General features: G+C 31.6%; 5 protein-coding genes across 7 annotated transcripts; 3 read left to right on the top strand and 2 right to left on the bottom strand.

Moving 5' to 3' along the window:
* The first annotated feature begins 4,045 nt into the window (after nt 1-4,045).
* LOC126683314 (protein N-terminal asparagine amidohydrolase) lies at nt 4,046-7,427 on the top strand. 3 transcript variants are annotated; one of them, XM_050379164.1, is made up of 9 exons: nt 4,046-4,260; nt 4,423-4,590; nt 4,697-4,761; nt 4,871-4,973; nt 5,096-5,134; nt 5,246-5,437; nt 6,307-6,424; nt 6,693-6,759; nt 7,051-7,427. In XM_050379164.1, the coding sequence occupies exons 1-9, from the start codon at nt 4,228-4,230 to the stop codon at nt 7,205-7,207; spliced, it is 942 nt and encodes a 313-aa protein (XP_050235121.1). In that variant the 5' UTR covers nt 4,046-4,227; the 3' UTR covers nt 7,208-7,427. The 3 variants fall into 3 exon arrangements, with proteins under 3 accessions (XP_050235121.1, XP_050235120.1, XP_050235124.1); XM_050379163.1 differs by having other exon boundaries at nt 6,307-6,485; nt 6,640-6,759; XM_050379167.2 differs by having other exon boundaries at nt 4,692-4,761; nt 6,307-6,485; nt 6,640-6,759.
* Nucleotides 7,428-9,573: 2,146 nt separating this feature from the next.
* Nucleotides 9,574-11,083, top strand: LOC126682508 (DCC family protein At1g52590, chloroplastic). Its single transcript, XM_050378225.2, has 5 exons — nt 9,574-9,861; nt 9,944-10,001; nt 10,092-10,199; nt 10,635-10,727; nt 10,847-11,083. The coding sequence occupies exons 1-5, from the start codon at nt 9,681-9,683 to the stop codon at nt 10,935-10,937; spliced, it is 531 nt and encodes a 176-aa protein (XP_050234182.1). The 5' UTR covers nt 9,574-9,680; the 3' UTR covers nt 10,938-11,083.
* Nucleotides 11,084-11,672: 589 nt separating this feature from the next.
* On the bottom strand, nt 11,673-13,336 carry LOC126682507 (RHOMBOID-like protein 5). Its single transcript, XM_050378224.2, has 5 exons — nt 12,907-13,336; nt 12,664-12,827; nt 12,410-12,573; nt 12,061-12,317; nt 11,673-11,964 (listed from the first exon to the last, which is right to left on the bottom strand). Exons 1-5 carry the CDS (start codon nt 13,176-13,178, stop codon nt 11,895-11,897), a joined length of 927 nt encoding a protein of 308 aa, XP_050234181.1. The 5' UTR covers nt 13,179-13,336; the 3' UTR covers nt 11,673-11,894.
* Nucleotides 13,337-14,122: 786 nt separating this feature from the next.
* Nucleotides 14,123-15,682, top strand: LOC126682934 (probable aspartic protease At2g35615). Its single transcript, XM_050378712.2, has one exon. It carries the CDS (start codon nt 14,324-14,326, stop codon nt 15,635-15,637), a length of 1,314 nt encoding a protein of 437 aa, XP_050234669.1. The 5' UTR covers nt 14,123-14,323; the 3' UTR covers nt 15,638-15,682.
* Nucleotides 15,683-16,576: 894 nt separating this feature from the next.
* On the bottom strand, nt 16,577-19,998 carry LOC126681399 (probable polygalacturonase At3g15720). Its single transcript, XM_050376938.2, has 10 exons — nt 19,963-19,998; nt 19,574-19,693; nt 19,203-19,337; nt 18,940-19,092; nt 18,809-18,832; nt 17,938-18,145; nt 17,770-17,851; nt 17,567-17,675; nt 17,106-17,219; nt 16,577-16,810 (listed from the first exon to the last, which is right to left on the bottom strand). Exons 1-10 carry the CDS (start codon nt 19,996-19,998, stop codon nt 16,577-16,579), a joined length of 1,215 nt encoding a protein of 404 aa, XP_050232895.1.
* Between the last annotated feature and the right edge of the window lie 713 nt (nt 19,999-20,711).

Below are 20,711 nucleotides of genomic sequence, written 5' to 3'. Positions count from 1 at the left end.
CCTATTCTAATTAGACCTTTAATTACAATAGTGATTAATTAAATAACTAATTAGTTAATGACTATAAAATTTTTATTTAGTAGTAAACTGAAAAGGATTATTCAGTAAATTTGCCTGTCCCCCCTCCATCCGTACTTTTATATATAGTACTAGCATTTCACCACGTGCTACGCACGTGAGCGACATTTACATGACCCGTTGTGTATATTAAATATTAATTAAATTATTAAATATACTTAAGTTCTAAATACATTATTCTTGTTTATATTATAATTATAGCACGTGACTGATATTTATATGACAAGTTGTATATTATAATTAATTAAATTAATAAATTAAATATTTTAATTTACAAAAAAAATATTATCATCCACACCTCTTTAGTAAAGATCTAATATTTTACTTTATCATCTGTTTATTAGAAACCTTTTCTCAAATTGTGTATATGTCCATTCTAATAAAGTAAAATCCGCATCCAAGCAATTTAGTAGAGTTTACTTACTTAACAATTACTGTAAATTTCTGAGTATTATGATATCTTGTATTGTGGTGGGTTGTACTGTTTGCTCCGTAGAAAATTTTTGTTTTTCAAAATTTCAATATGATAAGTAATAAGAGTTTTCACTATATAGCTTTTCTTTAATGATATTGTTGTGTTTTTGAACAACTTATTAGACTTATATAGTATATACACTCTAATCTCATAATAATGTTTATAGTTTAATACATATGGTTGAGTTAAATTCTTTATAAATAATTGCAAAATTTTTATAAATCTTTTAGCTGATGACTTATTGAAATTTCTTGTTGTTGTAAAAGGAGGAAAATAATTTGATTTTATGGTTAAATTAAATCTGAATTTTAAAATAAAATAAATTATAATATATGAGGAAACATGAATTATTTCCTGTTAAAAGGAGGAAAATAATTTGATTTTATGATAAAATTGAATTTGAATTTGAATTTTAAAATAAAATAAATTATAATATATGAAGAAACATGAATTATTTTCCCGTAAGCCAATAGTTGTGTAGCGTAATACTTTCATGTAAGCTATCAGCTTTTATGATAAATATTAAATAGGTTGACATTAATAAAATTATAAAATATGAAATCAAAATATCAGAACATATATTTATTTTATGAAAACAAAGAAGAACATAAAATGCACCTTGATTAAAATTTGCATCTGCACAATCTCCGTCGACTTGATCACATTAACTATTAGCTTAGCCATGGATTCTTTCCATCATAGACTTTATAATGAAAAATTTGTCACGATGCATTGCGATTAATCGTATTTATATTCTTTTATATGAGGTATTTGTATATTAAACAATAACTTAAACATGTATTTGAATTAGAATTTTATTTAGTTATTTTTTTTGTTAGAGTTAAATTTAAACTTAACTTCGTAATTTTATTAGCTTCTCGTATTGTTACAATTTGCTTTACATACAAACACTAATTATTCTTTATATTATATTATTTAAATTGACATTTTATTAGCTTTATATTTTTAATTATATATTATAACCTTAATGAAACCTATTACCGTAATTTTGCCTGTCCCCCCCCCCTTGCCACATATAAGATAGTTATAGATAGATAGATGTGTTATTTATAGCACATTGCTTATACGGTCGACCTCTAATAACTAATACACGTGGTGGATTAAAAATTTATTAATTACTAAAATTATTAATTTTTTGGATATTATATAAGACGTAATATTAGAATTGGTTCTCTAATTTTTTTATCAATTATTAGAATTGTTAATTTATTAAGTATTAATTATTAGAGGGTCAATTGTAAAGTGAATTTGGCATTAATATTTATGAATGAGTTACAAATAAAACTAAACTAACTTTTTTCACTTATATTTGTATCAAAAGAATATTAGTTAAAGAAATAAAAAAATAGACCATTAGCTAGTGCACTGCTGGAAATGTTTCAAAATATCATAAATTATTAATTTTTAGCGGAAAATTTGTAAATCAATAAAGAGTAAACCTATTTTGAGATTTCTAAACTATATTTGGTTCATTAGGTCCATTAATTTCTATTTTACTTCTTCAGCTCCTTAAACTTTCATTTTTTTGATTCATCGGGTCCTTCAACTTTTAGTTGCCTTTCTCAAATTCCTAATTTTTATTTGTTGCTTTATTGGGTCCTTTAATGGATCTTCGTTTAAGGACCTAATGAATCAAAAACAAAAGTTTAAGGACCTAAAAAAGTCAAATAGAAGTTGAGTGACCTGATGAATCAAAAAATGAAAGTTTAAGGATTTGAGAAAATTAAATAAAAGTTAAAGGACTTAATAAACTAAAAAATAAAAGTTTAAAAACCTTAAAATGAGTTTAGCTAACAATAAACAAGGACACGTTTAGTTCACATATTGGTTTCGAGAAGTAATTGGGTAATGTTAATTTTTGGTGTTTGGTTAGAGAAAAACTAAATTATAAAAAGATGTTCAATTTATGAAATAAAATGTCCTATAAGTACTTTTTTTGTATACACGAAAAGATTGAACCAAAATGAGTTAAAGATTCTCAAACTCACCTCTAACCTCAAAATTTTAAATTATGATAGAGTGGAATTATTCTCAAACTCACCTCTAACCTCATAAATTTCAATTATGTCATTAGATGTTTCTACGAGGATTTTTACTGTTTCTTTCTAAATCATTTTCTCAAACTCCTTAATTAAACATTTTTCATTTGTATTTCTTCTACTTTTCTTTTTATTTATTTTACTACTTTATTTATTTTCCTTTGTTGCTCTAATTTTCCCCCCAAATCTCCATTTCTTCTCATATTAATTTCACCATTAGAATATAATGGTTATTATGATAGAGTGGAATTATTATTCATCAAAAAGTGATTCAGTGGAGTTTATAAAGATTTTAATTTAAAATTAATTAAATTGTGTAAATTGTATTTACGTGAAACTTTTCAACAATACTTATCTAATAAACATATTAGGATAATAATATGAGTGAAAGTCATGATAACAATTTAATTAAAATAATTAAACTAAAATAAGTATTTAAAAAAAATGAAAACTAATGAAAATACACTCTATTTGGTGAAATTGAGTGAGAGAGTTTTGCTAGTCCTCTCAATTATATAAGTGTATAAAAATGACGTGGCACTTTTATGTATTTTTAATTTTTTTTCAATGCCACATTATATGAATTAACATTGTTTTAAATATCAATTAACATACTAGTTTAGATGTTCTCTTTTTGTAACCCGAGGGTCATTTATGAGACAAAAATAACATTAGTGGAACACGGGCAAAATATTAGTCATTTTACACCTTTTTTCATAAACCAAATATTTGTTACTTTTCTTTTGACTTAAGTGGCAAAATGCCCCCTCAACTTGTAAGCAATGTGCAATAACACATAAATTAATTTTGTGGGCAAATCAATACACGAACTTGGTGATTGGCAATTTGCCCCCTCAATTTGTAAGTTAATTGTCTTTTAAATTGGCAATTCGCCTCCTTAACTTGTAAGTTAATTTGCCAAAATGGGCTAATTGCCCATAATCACCAAGTTTGTGTACTGATTTTTCAACAAAGTTAATTTATGTGTTAATTGCCATTGCTTACAAGTTTAAGGGACAAATTGCTACTTAAGTCCTTTTCTTTTTAAACAAATTACTTTAAGACCTCTCACGTTTGTCATAATTCATAGTTTGGTATCCTTTTTTTAAATTGGTATTTCGGTTTTGATTCCGTTAACAATTAGAGGTTTTTGTTAATTTAGTTAATAATTTGATATTTACTTTCAGACGATTTGGTATCTCACTTTCAATTATATTAACGATTTGATACCTCACTTTTTAATTACGTTAATAATTTGGTACCTCACTTTTCAATTATGTTAACAATTTGGTACCTATATTTAACAGAAAGTTATAAGTGTTTGCATAATCAAAAATGAAGTATGAAATTGTTTAATTTTTAAATAAGGGGTATCAAACTGTGAATTATGACAAACGTAGGGGTTTTAGAATAATTTGCTCTTTATTTTTTTATATTTTATAAGTTTCAACGGAACAACAAATTACCAAGTTATTTGATTGGGTTTGATTGTCATTTATTTTTATGTATTCAGTTTGACTTGATGTTTAATGTTGAGCGGATTGGATGAATGTGTTAGTTTAGTTTTAGGTTTTCGAGTTGGTTTTTATAGTTTCCTACCAAAGCAAAGCAATCATGATCTTGGTTGATGGGGTTCCATCGTCTCAGGTACTTATCACTTCTAAAACTCAATTCAATACTTCAACTTTTCTGTGTGTCCAATTGGTGAAGTAATTGCTATAAATATGGTATTATGCCTTACATTTCTAAGCTGATAGTAACTGTTTGTGGTTAAATGCCTTGGATTTCTGAAAGTTATGATATGATTAGGGAACTGATACATTGATGGAACATCCTCTGCTCTTGGCTGCCTCACTTTCCTTCAAAGCTAAGCAGGAGCACAACTTTTCGCAATCAAATTTACAAACATCAATGCGGAGTCGATGGATTTACATCTTTCAACGGGAATATGCAACCGTGGACCCTCAACTTGTCGATGTATGTTTCTTTGACTCGCGGATTGTGATCAAGTGATATCATATTCTCATACGATTTATTTACGTTTCACTTATTTTACATTTTATCCCTTTCTCTACAAGTGAAGTACATAGGCACCGATGAAGCAACAACTTGTGTGGGTCTTGTTATCAGGAACCGGAAAAATGGAATGTAAGGAACCTATTTCTCTAGATGTGTGCAATGGTCAATACAATTTGCTATAAATTTAAGAACCAATTACCTTTAATTTGGAGTTCTGATTTTATGGTTTGAATTGCAGGATATCAGTTGCCCACATGGATTCTCCAAAAGTTGTTGAACATGGCCTTACTCAGATGTTGTCAGCTCTTGTTAATCACAATGACGATCATACCGACCTTGATGTATATTTTCACGCCTTTTCCCCTTAAACATCGTGCTTTTCTTTTTAAAACATTTATATGATGGAGCTCCGCTGCTCAAATATTTTTGCATGAGTTGAATCCAGTGTATTGCGTAATTGCAGGTGCATCTTATTGGTGGTTTTGAAGATGTTTCATCCCAAGTCTGGTTCAAAAATCTTTAATTATTAATTGATAGATATTGCTGAGATGTTGTTGCATCTTCAAAGGCAGAGTGATTATAGTGAATATGTCGGTCTTTGTTTGCATTGCAGCATGCTAATGGCACCTCTAACTCTAAAAACTATGCAAAGTTGGGTGGTTATTCATTTCCTTTGTGTACCAAGATAATTGAAACTTTGGGTCGAAGACAAGAAAGATTCCATATTCAAACGCTTTTCATTCTCAGCCATAATACTAGGAGGGACTCTCAAGGAAATGCATATCCAATTATCAACGGTTTCATGGTGAGCTTTAAATACCCAGTCCTTTCTCCTTAATATCTTTGCATTAGCTATTTTTAAGATGGTCGTAGATTTGTGGGAAGGAGATGAATATCTAAAAATTATAGTAGTTGGTCGTTGACATCAAACCTCTTGTTGCACGGAAAGAGCAACAATGAAATGGGAAATGGCAAACAAATGTTATACAAAGATAAATTATTAATATAAATTTTCAAAGTTTCTAAAGTGTTTCTTTCAATAGAATTAAAATGTTAACCGTAGAACTCGACAAGTTTCTGTCCAAATAGCATCTAAATGAAGACTATGAAATGATCTTATTAAAAACATATTTATTTATATAAAAATGCTTTAATTTACAAGAGCTAGGTGGTAGAGGAAAGTTTTTATTGACATTTATCAGATTGGTCTTATCATGTAGCCAAAATCCGGAAGTTGTGGCGAGTGCTTTTATGTTAATAATTTAAGCACGGTGGTTGTTGATGCAAGAGCTTGTGAATATTATGAAAATCCATCAGCCTGTTGACTCCCTTTATTAGCTCTGATCAAATTCTTAGCTGTGATACCTTGTTGTTTCTTGAGTCCAAGCTGGATAATAACTCAACTGCACTGATGGAGTAGCCAGAAATTTAGTAGGAGATGATTTTAGTTACCCAACTCTTTTTGAAACTCAATTTATTCTAGTTTTGTAAAAGTGATTATACCATTTGTTAGCTTCAATTAGCTTTTTCTTTCTAATTTGAATTTGACAAAGGTTGTTTCAAAGTTTTATGAATGGACAATAAGGTATCCTCAGTTTTGAGGACAGTATTCTGACTCACTTTCAAGCTTTTACGGAGATTTTACGAGGGTTATTTTCTTTATGCAACTTATAGGTTGAAACGTCCACTGGGTCTCTGATACCAGCCAGGTTTGATAGGACTACAAGAGGTCCAGATGAAATTGTCAGAAGAATTCGAGTGTGTGCATCTGGTGAAGATCCTAGTTGGAATGGCAAGTTGCTAGAGACTTATGATACTCGAGCTGATCTGTTTGTCATTGCTGCTAGTTCTTGGTAGTGTATTTTGCATCTGAATAAATTCGTGAATTGATTTTGGCTCTTTATACAAAATTGCTCAATATCCACAAACTTACCCTTTTAAATTTATGGGATTTTATAACCAAAGGCAGCATTGTCTGTTGACTTTTGTATTGTTTTACTATTACAGGACCCTATACCAATTACATGTGGCTCTGACCCTGCAGCATCTTTCTGATGCAGAGATCCTCCTTTCATGCTCTACCTCGCCTTCTGCTGAAGGTCCGGATTTTGTGGATAATGAAAGAAGGTAAACTCTGATTTGTTCATTGGGGAATTTACATTATAAGATTGCTTAAAACCTGGACATCAAAATGTCTTTAAGTGAGTTTGCGAGAGTAAAATTTCTTGTCGGAACAAATTAGATTATTTTGCGCTGTAGCACATAAACTCGGGTTGCGAAAGATTTTTAGCAAAATGCTTGTTCAAGCTGGCCCTGCTTAAGTAAACATTAAAGTTTATTGCGTGTGCCTGATTTGTTTAGCATCACAATCAGCTTTATGTGTTATACATTTGTCTAAAACTGATACTTTGCTTCCAGACAGTGGGATTACCTGATAAAACACCCGGACTGGCAATATACGTTTCCGAAGCGGCAGCCACGCATTTTTGAAAGGAGTTGTGATGGAGTATGGAAGAGGCTGTTACCATCAACACAGGATGAACCTCTGTTTCAGAATCCATTGTTGAGATACTGAAAGCTCAGCTCCAGCTAAACCAACCTACCTTTGTTTCTCCTTGTTGTGATACCAAATGCTACCCATCTTATTACTATGTAAAACTCTCATCTTCTTACTCAGTTTTAGAATAGTTTGTTCAAAAGTTTCAAGTTTTAAAACGTTATGTCCCTTGCTTGCCAAAAGCAAAGGCATGAAATACTATTTCCTCCGTATAGAATTTGTTCACTTTCTCTAATTATTTTATCTCATAATTCGTGACAATTTCATATAAATAATAATTTTTAAAATTATCTTTATTTTAAAACTAATTAATAAACTTATATTTATTGTTATGTATAAATAAGTGGAAATTAATAACTATATTAAATAAAAGTATAGTAGCAAAAGTAAAAAATAACTATAGAATTTTATATTATTAATTGTATTTTTTTAAACTGTGTGATATTAAGAAATTTGATAATTCTAGGGTACAGAGAGAAATAATTAATCAACTAGTCGTAAACTCGTCCATTTGTGCGGAATTAAATTATTATTTTGTTTAAATAATAATTTTATTAAAAATCTAAACTAATTTTTTTAAAAAATTAATACATTTTTTAAAAATATATATTCATATATTTTTATGTCGAAATTTGTTTATTTCTTTCCGATAATTTTCTGCTTGTGTCATCTGATTTTTTTTTTACTATTCATAATAAAATTTATGTTTTTTTCTATTATAAAATGTGTGCTCGATAACAGCTTAGAGAAGGACTATGTATTTATTTCTCTTTTCATAAAAGTGCTTTAATATTAAGGGTTTCTAACATTTTTATGAAATTCATTTTCTTCTTAGGAGGGTTGGCTAATCGTAAGGTTCATAAGGTTTCAATTTTAGGGTTTCTAATTTTAGGTTTTAGGGTTTTCGATTTTAGATTTTAATGTTGATAATTCAGTAGGGGTGAAGCAACTTACAAGAATACACATGTCACCAACTTTAGAAAACTAAAATGAAACATGCTCACAGGCTCATGAGAATTTCAATCCTGGATTAACAGTCTTTTATTCGGGATTGCCTTGTGTCTAACCACGTACCTGTATCACCAAAAAATTTATGGCATAAAGAACATTATTTATAGAAGAAAGAAATGTCACGTTAGCCAAGAGAATCACTGAAGATTCTATGATAAGAGAACATATATATACTGCGCCATAAGAGAGCATATATATACTGCGCCATCCACGCTCCGAACACCAAAATAACTAAAAAATAGCTCAGCCAACAATATAAAGATACACCTCATCGCAGGATGCACGAGTGAGGAAGAAGAACTACACTATATAAACTACTTTCCTAAAACTCTAAGGTATTCCTTCTCTTCTTCTTCATTAAATACTCACTTGAGTGTTGGAGTGAGTGATCGGAAAACTCCTTTTAGTATTTTTTCTGGTCGAGTTTTCTGTTCTCAAGTCCTGAAACTCTTATAGATCACCTTCTGTTTTTAGCGATTTATCACTTGGCGCCACATGTGCGAATCTATTCTTTGTTATTCAGTTCATTTATGTAGAATCACCCATCGAGAAATGGAAGATATTGACCCAATTATCAGACATGTAATCTTTCCTGAGACATTTGGCGGAGGAGTGCAGATTGATGGTTCTATCAGAATTAATGGTAGATCCATAGATGTTTCACTCCCACATGAGAATACTCTTTTACCAACTGTTACCACCAGAGTCAGTAGCAATCTCTCCACCGAGAGCAAAACCATTATAGAACACTCTCTTGGCATACCTGGTTACCCAATTGAGAGACCATTTTACAGAACGACTCCACTTTATAATTGACCCCTGTTAGTATCTAATCAATCCCATACTTCACACAACCATCACAGAACCGAGTTTTCTCTACAACGCCTCTTTGGCACCTATAAATTTAAATTTTTCACTCTTTACATCTACCATAACTATTTCATGTTTTAATTTCGAACTGTCCACCACCTCTTCCTACGCTTTTTTTAAATATAGGAATATTTGAAATATCTTGGTTGTCAAATGCATCAATACAACATGTACATCAAATTATTTTGTCCAAGGCAACACACAACTTACGACTAGGGTTACGCCGCCAAATTTTAAAAAAGAATTGACTATACAAAAACGATAGCCTCAAGATGGATTCGACCAAATAGAAATTATCCAATGTAACTGATGCGTGTGTCATTCGCACAACAAACCAATATACGTTAGCCGTGTGAAATTTCTAACAATTAAAAAATTTAATGCACAGTTAAAAAATTTAATATCGCAAATGCTCATCGACTTGTTTTAAATATGATATGGTACAACCGTCACATGGAATAACCACTCTCGGGCAAAATCATTTTGTGCGTATCCTTTAGATAGAAAACAAGGGCTGTATCGTCATTTAGTCAAGAATTCACCTTCTTCCTCTTTTTTTCCAGTTTACCATTTAAAAACATCTGAACTGAGACTCTCGTCGCTTTTTTCAATGGCGTCAGTTGCTCCCGGCAGTTATGTCCGGCTAAACCTGCCACCAATTGCACCCGCTAGACGCAGAACACGTGTGTTTGCTACTGTATCACCTCCAAAAAAAACTGTCACTATGGATTGGGTAGAGGCAACAAATAGCTTCTTTGAAAAAGATTCACGACCCATCATGTTATTTGACGGTAAAACACTCTTTAAACTACAACCCTCTTCCTATTTTATCTTTAGTTCAATAGGGTCTTATTAAAGTTTGTAATTTGGCAGGTGTTTGCAATCTTTGCAATGGAGGTGTTAGGTTTGTGCGTGATAATGACAAGAACAGGTCAGTTTTTAATTTTCCTCGCTTTGTTTTAAGATTCCATCTTTTAATTTTTGCTGATGTTTTTGGTGTTATTGAACTTGACATGGGCAGGACAATTAGGTATGAAGCTCTGCAGAGCGAGGCGGGTAAGAATCTGCTGAGGAGATCAGGGAGAGCTCCTGATGATATTTCAAGTGTTGTACTTGTTGAAAAAAACAGGTACGTTATGCAGTTTGTGATTCTTGAAATTAGATATGTGGATGAAATTTTATATTGTAGTAGAATTTCTGGGTGCCATACATAATGCTCGAATTTAAAACGAATGCCAATTCACTAATATCGAGATGCATATTGCACTACTTTGCAAGGCTGCAATTTGTTAATGATGTTTTCACCACAATCATTGAATTTGGTTATGCTGTGCTTCTAAGTTTGCTGGTGCTTCATTTGGTTAATGGGGATGTGAACAAACTAGGAGATATGTCCTTGGAATCAAATATTTAGTTTATATATATAAAATTCTCATTATGGAATGTCTTTTTGACAAACTGACCGATAGCTAAGAGACTACTCTGTTAGTACTTTTTAGTTCTTGTAAGAAAAAATAACGGTTAGAGTTCAGAAAGCTAATGCAAACTTTGTGGTGAATCTTAGATCATATATCAAGTCTGCTGCTGTATTGAAGATAATGGAATACATTGACTTGCCTTTTCCCCAGCTAGCGTTTTTCCTACAGTTTGTACCTTTGTAAGTCAATCCCTTGCACCTGGCGCAGCCCCTTTTTTTAAGTCAATTTGATTAGTAATTACCTGAATCAGCAGTAGGTGTTCCATTAGTCTGAAATTATCTATTTTGGGTGGTTACAGGTTCATAAAGGATTTTGTTTATGACAATGTTGCAAACAATCGTTACACAATATTTGGTCGCTCAGAATCATGCGAGATATATTATGATTGAAATTGAAGATCAGTCATTTGATAATGTGAATGTATATTGTATAGTCTACATTAAAAAGTTTTAGTTGTTCTCAGTTGTCTCAAAGGATTAAACGTGTGCAACTATGATCATTTTGGATATAGCAATGTAATATTATTTGTGCTAAATTTTTGTGCTTCCTGATTTAACTGCTAGACAGATGGAACTAGAATAAATATTCTAATCTTTTCGATCCTAGATGGTTGTGTAAGGGATCATGCTAGGCAGTAATTTCTCCGCCGTACATATGAATAGATGTTTGTTAAGGTTGATTTGTTATCAACTATTGATTATCAGTCTGTATAATTGTAGCTAAAACAATTATTGATACATGAATCAGGTTACTACTAGGTTTTAAGTATTTTTGCTGGCAGAATTTAAGAACATCTATCAGCTGCTTCTTTAGTGTCTTGCAACATCATAGAGGCTTTTTGGTTGAAAGTTTAAAAATAAGCAGATATTATCTTATTGTGGAAGTTCTTATTGTTCTGCAATTGACAGAAGAGGATTATGTAGGAGCAATTGACAGTGCTTAATTTATGGTTACATATTGTTTCCCGTTTTAACTTTTTCTATTTTAGCATGTCCATTTCCGTGCAACATAGATTGAAAAGGTGAGTCAGTTATCAAGTGCCAATACCGCAAGAGACCAAGGCTATATTCAGGAATGTATTCTTAAGGCTCTGTTATAGTCCTTTCAGGTTGATTCACAAGACATATATACCTGTATATTTTAGTAAGAATTTCACTATTGGTGAGAAGAAGATTACAATTAACAGAAATATACATAAGTACACATGCAAAACTGTCAGCAATTCTATATCTAATAGTTCAATACAGAAGCATGTGCGAAATACTAGCAACTTATATGTCAGTAGAAGTGTACATAATAGAACAAAAGCGTGCTTTCTCCAGTCTTGGGCTCTTTGAAGAACTAGCTCATAAATTGAAGTTTTGAGGTATCTGCACTCTATGTCCATTGTACAGAGTAGCCAAACCCCATATGTATCTGCCGAAATAACATTTATTAGCTAAAACTGATAGTTTCAATTTAGATTTACCTATTGTAGTTCGGATTTTATGTTATGAAAGTTTAGTCATTTACCCGGCGATTAAGATAATGAATGCTGTAATCAACAATAGATATTGGTAGCACTTGTGCTTGGATTTCGTTTTGATGTCGTATCCTGCAGGTATATACCTGTGGTTTACATATCCGTATTGAGGACGCATTAGAAGAATAAATCCAAGAAGAAGTCCGGAAATAAATCCTCCAATATGAGCTGAATTGTCCACGTGAGGAATGAAACCAAGGGCTAGATTCAGCCCAATAACTAGCAGGAGGGTGCTTATCGCTGAACACTGAATTTGACAGGTTTAGAAATTTTCTTAGTAACATAAATTTAGAATCTAAATCAGCTTGCAGAAATTGACAGTTTACTTGTGCTGTTTACCTTATTTGTATAGATTGTCCAGTTGACGAGGAGCTCGGAAAGCATGGACCCCAAAAGTCCGAGAAGTGCACCAGACGCACCGACTGATATACTTGGCTTCCGATGGAGAGAAGACATCAAGCTTCCGCCAAATCCGGAAATTACATACAACAATCCTATTCTCACTGCCATATTGAGTTATAGAGTATCAATTGAGATTGGACATATAAAAGCAGCAGTTTTGGTGTCAACAATCTACAATGGTAAGTTCTTACAAAATCCGAATTCCTCTTCAAGTCGAATTCCTATAAATAGAAGGCTGGCCATATTTGTAATTAGGTGAACAACTCCAGCATGAAGCCATATGCAAGAAAAGAAACGCCATGCTTCACCATTCTTCACAATTAAAACCGGATCAAGTGCTCCTAGATGTTGCAGCCTGTGAAGACAAAACAGAATTGACATGTACTCGATATCTGACGTAAACTGTTATAATCTGAGTAATTCAGAAATCTTACGTGACAACGGAAGGTCCAAGGACAGGGTTTTCTTGCAACGGTTGGAATGAAAATCTTTCGAGAAGATCATAGAGAAGACATTTATCGGCACCGGTATTTGCAGGGCAATCATTGACGTACATTGTGTAAACGAACGTTGTTATGTTAACAGCAAATATGAGTGGCACCAGCCATGGTCGCCATTTCTCAAGGAGGGGTGGAGGAGGTGGTGGTGGTGGCCGCTTGGCATAGGCCCCCACCTCGATATCTGGCCGTGGCGGCCCCTTACCCATCTGCACCAATAAGCAGGAGGCTCAGGAAGAGGCAGAACCAGAGAGATAATTAAGAAAGAGAGGGAGAGATGATTTTGGATGGTAAAGAATAAGTCTTGCTGCCTGCTAGGCTGTGGAAGTTAAGTTAGGTACTATTTTGTGCTTTTTCTCTCTTCTAATTGAAGCATTTCTGTTTTAGGTTGATCAAGATTCAAATGTCTAAACAGCCCATGTATTTGTTTGTGCAATTTGCCACATTGGGTCGTACTACTATGCTAATGAAATTGTTCAAAGGCTAGCCAGTGAGACCTAACCCGAGTGGTTATGTTCTCCAAATGCAATCGTGAGGTCTTGCATTTGAGTTTTAGCACAGCCAATTTAGGTTGATTTAACATAATATATCTCCAACACTAACAACTAACCACGAATTAATCGATTTGTTCTCAATTTTTAATTATTCTATCTAATTAGAGCTTGAAATTGTAAAGTAAAATTAGATTGAATTTAAATTTTAGCATCAATTTAAATTTGACATAATTTTGACTTGACTAGACTCGATTACATCCTAATACGAATCATTAATAGTAGAGGTGACATAATAATCCTGATCCAGTCTTTTTATCATTTTAATTTGGAAAAGTGTTGCATATATCGAATTTTCAGATTACTATAAAGTATAAACATGAGTCCATCTTGAATCAATCCACAGAAATGTATTACTATTTTGTTGCATGGGAAAATTCTATAAATCTATGTAAAATTAATAGCTTATGCAAAAATTTAAATTAATGCATGAAATTTGTACGCAGCCTAATTTCATTCACAACATTTTTACCCCATCAAAATTCCAAACCAAATACATGTGAATCTATAATAAACAATCTTTTAAATGATCAAACATTCAATTCTTAGTCTTTTCAAATTATCTTTGACTCTAAAATTGAAGTTTACTGAAAACCAATAACAGTTACAAATTGAAGTAATCATCACTTTCTTTAATAAATCTTCCATTTCCCTCCCCACGAATTAACAGTTATTATTATGTAACCCATGACCTTCCAATTTCATTTTACGTTTTTCACTCTTCTTCCTATAAATTCTATCGCAGGTTTCCACTCTTCAATCACAACATTTTGTTCTATATTCTTCATCTCAAACTCGAAACAATGGCGGCTTTCGTTTCCGTAACATTATTCGTTAGCATAGTAGTAGTACTATCAGCTTTTTCGCTTGCGGAATCCAGACGTTCGGCAGGTTTTTCTGTCAATCTAATCCATCGTGATTCTCCGGTTTCTCCCCTTTACAACCCGAAAAACACTCGCTTTGATCGTCTACGGAACTCGTTTCATCGTTCCATTTTGCGTGCTAGTCGTTTCAAACCCGCCCTGATCCAATCTGATATAGTTCCAGGCGGAGGAGAATACCTGATGAGAATATCAATTGGAACTCCACCCGTCGAAACGCTCGCAATTGCCGACACAGGCAGTGATCTAATTTGGATCCAATGTCAGCCTTGTGAAATGTGTTACAATCAGACATACTCTCCAATCTTCGATCCGAGGCAATCTACGAGTTATCGGAGTGTAATCTGCGGGACGAAATTCTGCAATGAATTAGACAGCCAAGCTCGATCATGCGACGCCAGAGGATTTGTCAGAACCTGTGGTTACACTTACTCTTACGGCGATCAATCTTTCTCCGACGGACACTTAGCCGTTGAACGACTCGGCCTTGGCTCTCCGGTCCATTCTCAAAAAATCGCATTCGGTTGTGGAACTAAAAATGGCGGCACATTCGACGAGTTAGGCTCCGGTATAATCGGTCTCGGAGGCGGTTCGATGTCGCTGATCAGTCAATTAGGTACTAAAATAAGCAGAAAATTCTCGTACTGTTTAATTCCAACGTCCGAAAAATCAAATTTAAACACAACAAGCAAGATCAGTTTCGGTACCGACATTAAAATATCAGGTACTGATGATAACTTGGTGTCTACTCCACTGGTTCCGAAAAAACCTGACACTTACTATTACCTAACACTCGAAGCAATTAGTGTCGGAAACAAAACGTTACCATACACGAACTTATGGAACGGAAATGTGGTGAATGGCAACATCATAATCGACTCCGGTACGACGTTAACGTTTCTTGATTCCGAGTTCTTCAGCGAACTCGAACCCGCGATTGAAGAAGCGGTGAAAGCGGAACGAGTTAGCGATCCGCATGGGCAATTCAGTATGTGTTTTAGAGATGAAAAAGAGATTGATCTTCCGGTTATTACTGTTCATTTTAGTAATGCGGATGTGGAATTGCAGGCGGTGAATACGTTTGCTAAAGTGGAAGAAGATTTGGTTTGTTTTACGATGATTCCGTCGAATGATATTGCTATTTTTGGGAATTTGGCTCAGATGAATTTCTTGGTTGGGTATGATCTTGAGAAGAAAAGTGTATCTTTTTTGCCTACGGATTGTACTAAGCATTAGTTATTGAAACTATATGCTAAATAAATTAGAGTTTTGATAATTAAAGTGATGATTTGATGTTGTTTTCGTGGATTCTGCTTCAATAACCTTTTTATGTGTTCATTAACAAATTTTATCTACTTGAGGATCTAATTATGCCATCGATTTCAATTATGTTAAACAACAAACCTTTTATATAGCTTACATGATTCCGCTTATATCGGCAAAATTAAATGTTTTGGTTAGAATTAAGAAGGCTGAAATAATGAAAAGTACTTCATATTTTCTACTTTTTTTGTGTGTATATAGCAACCTTTCAATATAGTCAATTTTACCTTATTTTCCAGTTTGAAGTTTCAACTGGATACATTTTTTAATTTGGAGTTTTTTCATTTAATTTTTTTTTTCAAATATGTCCTTTATATTTGACATTTAGTCTCAGTTTTTAATTCTTTTAAAAATGTTAAGGGTTTATTTAGACCATGTGTTTATATGAAGGACATATTTAAACATTTTTTAAGTAGAAAAATTCCATTTTTTTTATTAAAAATTCAAAAATAGGGTAAAATGGATGATTTTAAAAGTTTCGAATATAAATAGATAAGTAAAAATTATGGGATGTTTTTAAATGATTAGACCGTTTATAAAACGTTTAGATTTTATGTCACTCCATTTTTAGACAAATGCTATCTAAATAATGAAATTGATTGTGAATATAAACCCAAAAAAAATTACATGGTTCTTTTAATTTTGATCCAAGGATTAGGAATACAATTTTTTTAATTACTGTATATAAGAATATATGTCATGGTTTGAGAGAATTGAACATAAAAGTAAGACTTAATTTTATTAGATGCAAAGATGATACAATAGTTACAACTTGCAACCTAATTTTGAATCTATTTTAATGTAGCCAATTATCTATCTAATTCTAAGCCAAAAATGTGTCATTACTATAAACTAAATTTTGGAAAAACAATTAACTTGAGGATTTGTAGCTCCAAAATTTCCATGAGCGTTAATGCATTCAGAGGTAACGTTTTTGCCACGAGATGAAGGGCCAATATTGATTTGATTCATCACAATATTAGAGCAACCTACACTCTCACTGCACTCTATCTTAATTGCTGTCTCTGTATACGAACTTCCTTTAAATCCCGAAAATGTAATATCGCTCACTTTTACCGCCTTTTGCTTCAGAAAAGAAATCGGAAAAAACGTCAGAATAAAAATATGAAAATAACCAACGAGCTGTAGCTCGAATGGTATAAGCGCTGGACACAAAGTGTTAAGGTCGTGCGTTCAATTCCTCCCACAAGCGCTCCCCCTCCCCAATTATCAAAAAAAAATGAAAATAGGTAAAATAAAAAAAATTAATCTGTATTCTTTAATTACATATTTTAATTTTATTTTGAATTTTATAAAATTAATAATTATTCACTGTGCGTTCTATATTTAGATACGTCCAGCAACAATTTTGTTGTGTTACCTGTTTAGGACAATTGCCTTGAGGGCAGTAAAATTGGTCTATATTAATAGGATTTGATGTGTTCATCAGTGTAATATTCTCAAAGGATACTTTCCTCACAAATCCTGATCCGCCCTGAAATAAACAAAAATATGATTATCGTTTGTGTCGTATAAAAATTGAACCAAATCGAATAATAAAACTGAAGTGTTCAGTTTGACATTAAACTTTTATTTATTGATCCAACTATTAGGTTTCGAAATTAAAACATAGTTAAATCTTTATACAAATTGAATCACAATAACCAAATCGAATCAGAAAATATATCGGTTTGGCTTTCGGTTAAAATATACTATATATTTTCAAAATTTCAGTTCAATTTGGTTTCAACCAAAGCACTATTTAAATTATCGTCATGGTTTACAGCACTAAAAACAACCGTTGAGCTAAATAAATTGTGTCTAGTTTTTATTTTTATTTACCTGCCATGTTTTAATACGTGCTCCGTTTAAAGTCGATCCGAAAACACAATTTTTAACCTGTACTTCTTCAACTGTGTCATAATCTCCATTGTGTCCCATGCTTCCGATACTACAATTAAAACAGAAATCACTTTAATTAATTTAACAACTTTTAAACAGTTGAGGATTAAAATGATTAATTTAAAATCCGATCAATGACAAACCTTATACCGTGACCTCGAATGCATGAAACTCCAGTAATGTCAATATTGGAGCAGCCAGCAAGAATTGCAATACAATCATCACCTAAATTTTAATTAAACTCATTTAAAAAAAATCCACTAAAAAATGATATAAAAAAACTTAAGTTATGTTTATTAAATTAAATAAACCTGTGGAAATTTGGCAATCTTTAACATGGATGTTGGTTGAGTGAGTAATGTCCATGCCATCAGTATTAGGGCTATTTTCAGGATTAGTAATTTTAAGATTAGAGATTAACATGTCATCACTGTGAGATACGGACAGAAACCTAGCTGGACTGTTAATTATATTCAATCCTTCAAGTCCAATGTGCTTGCAGAAATTGAATTTCATTCCCTGCCAATCATCATCAACCTAATTAGTTAAATCAATCATATAAAATAATATTCTGAAGAAAAGAAAATATCCCATACACCAAAGAGCTAGCTAGGTAGCACGGATACCGGAAACGGAAAATAAACAGAACATTTAGGTAAGGATACAGAACAATAATATTATGTTAAGATTTTTTATGTAAATAATAAAATTTTGTATCTAAATTATCAAGTTTCTGATACGTTATCAAAACGGATAATGTTGAATGAAGGAAGTGTCCACGCTAATTTTCAAAAGAAAAAGTGTCTACTACCTAGCCAAAGAGTGCATTTTATTGAATTTAACTAAATTAGAAGAAAGAAAAAAAACTAAATTGTTTTTGTAAAAATCGAAACAAATTGAATAAATCAATATATTTTTGAAGTAAGATTCAATTTTTTTGCACCAAAAGTGAATTGGAACTTTCTAATGTAAAAGCCTAGATTTTTTTTATTTTCTTTATTGATAAATAGGAAGGAAAGAACGCTTTTAGAAAAAATTAAACTCACGACCTAAATAGTTTGCTACTTAGCGCCTATACCCGGTTAACATGATGCATCACTATCACATTATTAGATTTCACAATTCACAATTGATAAATTTTCCTATAAAAAGTATCTACGATATAACAAAAATGTGACTTACCATAGGTCTGGTGCACTCACTTTTCTGCAATAGTATAAAAATTAAAACCGTAAATAAGATATTTTTTTAATAAAATGGAAATTCTATTTATGGAATTTTAAACATTGATTAAAAAAATTAAAAATAAATACCGCTGCACAATCCCACCAATCAGAGCCACTGCCATCAATTTGACCATTGCCAGAAACAGAAATGCCATTTACATATGCAAACACAATCCAAGTACCCATATATGGTGTGCTCCATTCTGATATCTTACTTGGTGCTACTATATTCCCTTTAATCTGCAATTTAATCAAATATATTAATAATCTTGCATTGATTTTTTAAAAGAGTTAATTATAGTAAATAATGATAAATTATAAATAAAAGAATTTAATAATTGTATGCTTACCAAGAAGTTAATTTTAGGAGACTTGCATGGACCCATAAATTTCACTGGCTGTAGTAAAAATGTTTTTCCTTGTGGCACCACTAGAGTAATTTCATTTGTAGCTCCACAAACACCTTGCCATGCCTTCATAAAAGCCTATGCATAATACCAATTAGGAATTAATGCTAATTAAAAAAAAAGGACCAATTGAGTACTGAATTATTCTCTAAAATTATGAAACCTCGAGTTCAGTCTTCAAACGGTAATTTATATAAATAAAATATAAGAAATCGCTAAAAATTAGCTGACCAAAATAGCAAATTATAAGCAATGAAAAAACATCAAGTAGAAAGTGATATTATGCAAAATGATTAAAGTATATATAAACATACTTTTGAATCGTCGGTTTTTCCATCTCCAACAGCTCCGAAATCAAGTACGTTTAAGAGATTAGAATTACTTGCACCCAATGTAGCCATGCCCAACAACAAGAAAACAATATAATAGAGATCCTGTTAAAAAAACAAAGGTAAAAAATCTTTTCATATAATAAAAAAATAAAATTATGACGGATATTTGTGACGGAAACGAGGGAGAGTCAAGATGTCTCACCATTTTTATTTGAGTTTGCAGCAATGAAGAAAATAAAAAGTGAAAATGCAAAGTTATAGTTTGTTGCAGCAAAATGAAACATCCTATTGTGTATTTATAATGATCTTTTATAGTCTAGAAATGGTAGCTGAAGCATATCATAGTGCAATAAATCCTCCATTTTATTCACTTGAGGAAAGAAAATCCCTATGTTCACTAAACTCATATGTGAAAATAACTAAATAGAAAAATCCATCTGATTCAATATTCTAATAATATCAGTATATTTTCCCATTGATAGGTCATCTTTCCCTTGAATGGTCAATTGCAAAATCTAAGCATATGATATGTCATAATTTTAGTTCTATTTTTTTTTATGGTTTGGTTTCTTGTATGTGGAATGGCTACATTTGAGAGATGATTACTAATAATCCCTTGACATTAGATTGGAATTACAATATGTATATTAAAAACCAATTTATTTCTCTAAATGTTTGATCGAATTCAATATTGCCACTTTCCGTCAGTTATTTCTATTAGTTACTCTGGTCAAAAGATTTGATTGTCAAAAAAAGTTTAATTTGATCCATAAACTCATTTTTTTTTAAACATAACATCCATTAAAGTATTAAAAAAATCCAAATAAAATTTAAGATAGTTTATAAATTTATTAAAACTAATTAATTTATAAATATTTTTATTTTCTTTGAAATTTGTTTAACAATGTTTTTTTTTTTCAAATTGAAAATTATCTAAATTTAACATGTATATATAAACAATAATTATAAAGTATTTCTTTAATTATTTTTTATTTATGCGTCTTGTTAAAAGAAAAATAAGTTTATAGGTGAAATTGAATTTTTTAACAATCAAAACATTTCACTAACGTAAGGAACAATATTAATTTTGATCAATCACAATGAAAAAAAGTCAATTTTA

Source organism: Mercurialis annua, linkage group LG5 (genome assembly GCF_937616625.2).
Source record: "Mercurialis annua linkage group LG5, ddMerAnnu1.2, whole genome shotgun sequence".
NCBI classification, from domain to species: domain Eukaryota; kingdom Viridiplantae; phylum Streptophyta; class Magnoliopsida; order Malpighiales; family Euphorbiaceae; genus Mercurialis; species Mercurialis annua.
Note: the sequence above shows the minus strand (reverse complement) of the source record. Positions and strands in the feature narration are given on the sequence as shown.

Coding starts and splice junctions, on each gene's coding strand:
- LOC126682934 (XM_050378712.2), top strand. CDS start 14,324: ATGGCGGCTTTCGTTTCCGTAACATTATTCGTTAGCATAGTAGTAGTA.
- LOC126683314 (XM_050379163.1), top strand. CDS start 4,228: ATGATCTTGGTTGATGGGGTTCCATCGTCTCAG. Junction 4,762..4,870: donor AGGAACCGGAAAAATGGAAT/GTAAGGAACCTA, acceptor TTTGAATTGCAG/GATATCAGTTGCCCACATGG. Junction 6,486..6,639: donor GTCATTGCTGCTAGTTCTTG/GTAGTGTATTTT, acceptor TTACTATTACAG/GACCCTATACCAATTACATG.
- LOC126682507 (XM_050378224.2), bottom strand. CDS start 13,178: ATGGGTAAGGGGCCGCCACGGCCAGATATCGAGGTGGGGGCCTATGCC. Junction 12,574..12,663: donor TGAAGAGGAATTCGGATTTT/GTAAGAACTTAC, acceptor TCAATATGGCAG/TGAGAATAGGATTGTTGTAT. Junction 11,965..12,060: donor TTCATTATCTTAATCGCCGG/GTAAATGACTAA, acceptor TTATTTCGGCAG/ATACATATGGGGTTTGGCTA.
- LOC126682508 (XM_050378225.2), top strand. CDS start 9,681: ATGGCGTCAGTTGCTCCCGGCAGTTATGTCCGGCTAAACCTGCCACCA. Junction 9,862..9,943: donor ACCCATCATGTTATTTGACG/GTAAAACACTCT, acceptor GTAATTTGGCAG/GTGTTTGCAATCTTTGCAAT. Junction 10,728..10,846: donor TTCCTACAGTTTGTACCTTT/GTAAGTCAATCC, acceptor GGGTGGTTACAG/GTTCATAAAGGATTTTGTTT.
- LOC126681399 (XM_050376938.2), bottom strand. CDS start 19,998: ATGAGTTTAGTGAACATAGGGATTTTCTTTCCTCAA. Junction 18,146..18,808: donor GTGAGTGCACCAGACCTATG/GTAAGTCACATT, acceptor GATGATTGGCAG/GGAATGAAATTCAATTTCTG. Junction 17,852..17,937: donor AGATTGCCAAATTTCCACAG/GTTTATTTAATT, acceptor ATTAAAATTTAG/GTGATGATTGTATTGCAATT.